Source organism: Salminus brasiliensis, chromosome 10 (genome assembly GCF_030463535.1).
Source record: "Salminus brasiliensis chromosome 10, fSalBra1.hap2, whole genome shotgun sequence".
In the NCBI taxonomy this organism is placed as follows: domain Eukaryota; kingdom Metazoa; phylum Chordata; class Actinopteri; order Characiformes; family Bryconidae; genus Salminus; species Salminus brasiliensis.
Window position 1 is genome coordinate 40,089,029 of NC_132887.1, and position 5,523 is coordinate 40,094,551.

At 46.2% G+C, this 5,523-nt stretch overlaps 1 protein-coding gene across 1 annotated transcript in view; it reads right to left on the reverse strand.

Moving 5' to 3' along the window:
• The window catches only part of ehbp1 (EH domain binding protein 1), a 120,415-nt gene extending 115,029 nt beyond the window's left edge, over positions 1-5,386 (reverse strand). Inside the window, 5 exon segments of the mRNA XM_072688907.1 lie at positions 385-468; positions 471-500; positions 503-522; positions 4,890-5,071; positions 5,381-5,386. Coding sequence (XP_072545008.1) covers positions 385-468; positions 471-500; positions 503-522; positions 4,890-5,071; positions 5,381-5,386 — 322 coding nt within the window.
• Positions 5,387-5,523: the final 137 nt, after the last annotated feature.

Consider the following 5,523-nt stretch of genomic DNA (forward strand, 5'->3'; position numbering starts at 1 on the left):
GCTCCAGATCTCATCAGAACAGATGAAGCAGGTGAAGATAAATCCAGTAAAAAGGAGAATCAGAGCTTCTCATTCTGAAGAAAGAAAGTAGTGAGATCTTGTCTCACGGTGAGCTAGTCTGAAGAACAGAGCTTGGTTCCTCCAGGGTTCTCCTGGACGCCCCCCTCCCAGTCAGCCAGCACAGCGTGGAGGATGTGTTCACCTCCATCAGCAGCAGCAGCAGCAGCAGCTCACCTGATTTACCATCATTAAGCCCTGATTTACCACCAAACCAGGTGTTGATCTGAGGAGAACTCTAAATAACACTAGACTCCATGAGAGAGGAGAACTTTGGAGATGTTCTAATGATGAACACAGTGATCACAGTTCAATCATCCTCCTCACCTGTAATCTTGGCAGCTTTCTCCTCCTGGTTGACCCGGTTCTCCTCGTCTTCCTCGTTGTCCTCCTCAAAGTCATCCAGGTTGCGATGTCCGCCTGCTTCATACTCATCAAACTGCCAGGCTCTGCATGTCCTCATCCCTGAGGGAACCCGAGAGAACCAGAAAGGATTTTGAGGCGTGTAAAGACAACTGTAGACACATGTATGGAAGTTCTGCCGCCCAAACGAGCCAAAGCAAGCTCAGTTAGACTGGAGACTGAGAGTAACCACCCCAACACGGGTCACACCTCAGATCCTCATTAGTCCTGATCATATCCTCATTAGTGCACAGTACATAACCAATTCATAGTGGATACTGAATAACGCACAGTACATAACCAATTCATAGTGGATACTGAATAACGCACAGTACATAACCAATTCATAGTGGATACTGAATAACGCACAGTACATAACCAATTCATAGTGGATACTGAATAACGCACAGTACATAACCAATTCATAGTGGATACTGAATAACGCACAGTACATAACCAATTCATAGTGGATTACTGAATAACGCACAGTATATAACCAATTCATAGTGGATACTGAAAAATGCTTAGTAGTAGTAATGATAGTTCATAGTGGATACTGCATGAGGCACTGTTGCCAGTCAGACCACTGCTGTTTGTCTAGGTAACAGATTTTCATCTAAGCAAGTCTATTACAGATGACTGAACACAGTCTGAGGAGAGAGTGTGATGACGCAGGCACGCTGTTAGCACCACGCTAACTGGTGGGGTATAGCTTCCACTACTGGTTAGCTACATTCACCTCTCAGCTCCAGCACAAAACTACAGACAATACACACGGTCTGGCTGATGCACTGCTCTTCAGGTAAGATTCGTTTAAAACCTGTCGATACTGCGGACACAAACCAATAACACAAGGAGAGAGCGAGAGAGCGAGAGAGAGAGAGAGAGATGAGAGAGAGAGAGAGAGCGCAAGAGAGAGAGCGAGAGCAGAGAGAGAAGAGAACAAATGTTAACAGTGTGTCTTTCATGTTCTTCCTCATGAGAAGCTCCAGGCTGAACACACACTTCTGCTCAGCCTCCACCACTATGGCCTGGAGATAACACCGCAGGATTAGTGCTAACGCAAGCTCTCTCGCTCCCTCTCCCCTCTCTCTCTTTTTCCATTCTCTCAGTCTCCCCCTCATCTTATTCTCATTCCCGACCCCTCGTTCTCGCTCACCCTTTCTCCATCACCCCTTCATGAATGCGTTCCAACCTCTCTTGGCCGCGGCGGAGCTTATTTGAACGTATGTAATGGAGTTTATTTGTGCGCCCGTGACATCATTCCCGCGGGGTTAAGAGGGGTTACACACTTCACCTCCATAACCCAATCGCACAAAAGGCCCGCGCTCGCGCGCTCCCACACTCGCAAACACAGATACACAAAAGACACACCCACGCCTTATACATTCCCCTCACACTCGCTTTTCTTCAGACGGGGTTTGCTCAGAAATATATATATATATATATTTTTTTTTTTTTTTTTTTTTAAGGGGGGGGGGTGTGTGAGCCGCCGGTGAAGATATTATCACTTTTCGAGGCCAGTGGCTGGAAATATTTCATCTGGCTGCTGTTTGTTGGCTTCCTGTGAAATGAATGTCAAAGAGAGAGAGGCTGAAGAGTCTTGTAGAACGTAGATTTATCCGCTGCTTCCATTTCCTTTCATTCCTGAACCACATTCAGAGGAAACCGAGAGGGCCGGGGTGAGCGCTCCACACAACATCCCAGACCAAATCATCACCACGCTTTTCTCCGTCACCGTATCTGACAATTAAAAGGATCCTACCCAACACCCAATGTCTAACTGGTTATTAAGATACTCAGACTTGCATTTCACCCAAATATTACACACTAACCTGTACAGATACATGATAGTGATAAAAGTCATACAGCATATAAACCCAAATAAACTGAAACTTAGTGGTCAGTGAGAGCGTCTACCTGTAATTAACTCTATATAACATTAGAATAAACCCAAATAAACATAAAGTCAGTGGTCAGTGAGGGTGTCTACCTGTAATTAACTCTATATAACATTAGAATAAACCCAAATAAACTGAAACTTAGTGGTCAGTGAGAGCGTCTACCTGTAATTAACTCTATATAACATTAGAATAAACCCTTATAAACATAAAGTCAGTGGTCAGTGAGAGTGTCTACCTGTAATTAACTCTATATAACATTAGATAAACCCAAATAAACAGAAAGTCAGTGGTCAGTGAGTGTCTACCTGTAATTAACTCTATATAACATTAGAATAAACCCAAATAACATAAAGTCAGTGGTCAGGGAGAGTGTCTACCTGTAATTAACTCTATATAACATTAGAATAAACCCAAATAAACATAAAGTCAGTGGTCAGTGAGTGTCTACCTGTAATTAACTCTATAACATTAGAGTAAAGCTTTATACAGCTTTGCTTGACCCACTATAACATGAACCAGAACACATGAACAAGCAGTAGAAAACGCGCCACTGAGAGAAGGTGACGGAGGAGGAGGTGGAGGAGAACAAGAAAAAGAACTATGAGGAGGACAAGGTGGAGGAGCAGAAGTTCTCAATTCATCATCTCTTTAACCCAAACATCTCCCAAACTTCATCAGACCAGCAAACAGGTCGTTTATCAAAGCCCAGTCCAGCAAAACTGCCCCAGGGGGCGCTGCCCTCTTGGAAAGGCTGTTTCTGGCAGTCTGCACCTCTGGCCTCCTTCATCCAGGGGCAGGTGAGAGCCAGTGATGCCCATCCCAGAAAGGGGGGTAAATAAATAAATAAATACACAAAGGGCTTCTGGACCTGGTCAGCCAAACCTGCAGGAGGGGCCAGCACCAGCCAGTCGGTGTCACATCATGGAGGCTTGAAGATTGTTAAATCACAAGCACCCTCTCACCACAACCGAGGCGCCAATCTGCCCCACTGCTCCGTCCCCAGTTTTCCTGCATTTCCACTGCAGTCCCAAAAACACTCCGGGTCCTTTAGACCTTCACAGTTCCAAGAGCACTGCTGAGGAGCTGGGTGGGCTCTCCTGGAGCCACTGCCCTACGAGCAAAGGTGACTGCCCTCTCATTACATCTAATGACAGACTATATGGACAAAAGTATTGGGACACCTGCTCATTAATTGAAGAGAAAAAAAAAAGGGTTTATCCTGCTGTTGGTGGAGTAACTGTCTACTGTCTAGAGAAGAAGACTTTCTACTAGATTTGAGGAGCATTGCTGTGAGGAGTTGATTGCAATGCTCCACAGATTAATGCTGGGGGGGGGGGGTTGGGGGGCGTATCATTCACTAGGCCTTATTCTGTAAACGTCTACTAAAGCACTGATCTAAGATCAGCTCTCATATCTGTCGGAGTTGTGTAACAGGCATAAACTGACTCCAGATCAGCATCATTACTCAGAGAGGCCATTATCAGCAACCTGACAACAGCAGTCTACAACTATTACATGTAGAACACCAGGCCAGAAGGGGGAGAGAAAGAAGGGTGAGCGAGAGAAGGGGGGGGGGGGAGGTGGGAATCAGGAGAAAAAAGAAAAGGAGAGAGAGAGAGAGAGAGAGAAAGAGAGAGAGAGAGAGAGAGAGAGAGAGAGAGAGAGAAGAGAGAGAGAGAGAGAGAGAGAAAGAGAAAGAGAAAGAGAAAGAGAGAGAGAGAGAAAGAGAAAGAGAAAGAGAAAGAGAGAGAGAGAGAGAGAGAGAGAGAGAGAGAGAGAGAGAGAGAGAAAAGAAGTGATAGCTGAGGAATGCTGGGAATGTGAGGAATGTCACATGAAGACCCTGCTCACCCAATCACTGGGGGGAGAGGAGAGGAGAGGAGAGGAGGGACGGGAAAAAAGGACATGGGCGAGGAAGCGAGGGAGGAAAAAAGAAGAAAGGCAAGTGACAAATTAAGTGAACTGAGTGGGGGGGGGGCAGTGCTGGAGTTAAAAGGGCAACATGGGCTACACCCAACCTACAGCTCCACCAACCGTATAGGTACCCACCTGACCTACAGCTACAGTTCCACACTATAGGTGTACAGTTAGAGCGAAGCTCCAGCTCAGTCTGCACAGTTATCCGCCCCCTCCACCCCACTTCCCTGCTCAGTTTCTGACCACAGGGCAACTGTTGCCCAGATATCCTTGCATAGTTGACCGTCCTTAGACCAGCAGTGACCTCGACACGCCAGTGTTCGTGGCAGCGCGTGTGGCGTACATCAGGAACATCAGGCTCACAGCTAGGCTGAGAGTTGGTCCACCACCCAAGCAGCTCCATTCAGGAGACCCAGCAATGTGGTCAGCACTGACCCCTGAGAAAGAGCTAGTGGATAAACAAGGAACAGGGCACCAACAGACGAGCTACACTCTCTGACTGTACACAGGCAAGACGGAGAGACGAGCGAGGAGGGGTTTCTAATAAAGTGGCCAGCAAGTGTTTTTAGTGCAAGAGAGTGAGCGAGTGTGTGCGAGAGTTTCCCTTACGTCGCTTTTCCCTCTCGGAGGAAAATGCAGCTGAGTGAGAACTGCAGCGCTGCCGCCACCACCTTCTTGGACAGCGGTTTGAACTTGAGCTTGACGTCGGTCTGCGTGGGCATCGGGCTGGCGTACTGCTTCATGTTAATAGTGGTGGTGGCCAGAGCCTTCCTACGACCCGAGGGAGACTCCTAGAGACAGAGAGGGGAGAGAGGTCAGAAGTGATCAGTTAAATGTGCATCATTTTTAGGCCGAGCAGAAAAGATGGAAATAGACTGTGTCCAAAAGTTTGTGGACACTCCTAATTAGCAGTACCCACGACTGTGTATAGGCAAGAATCAGGCGATGCGAAATAAATGATGATTCAGGGGTTACGATACGAGGTATTGTGATACTGTCTATTGTCGTAGTATAAAATACACCATCATATGCATAAAAATTTACATTAAAAAAATATATAGATCCAATCAGAACACTAGGATCAGAAGACAATACAACACTGCCATCTAGTGGTCTGGGATTGAATACAACAATACAAAATGAACCTCTGTCTGACACCAACCTTTACATCTACACTCTTCCTTAATGATCAGTGTGTGTTTTTAAGAATCGTTGCATTTTTAAAAATCTAATACCGCGATAA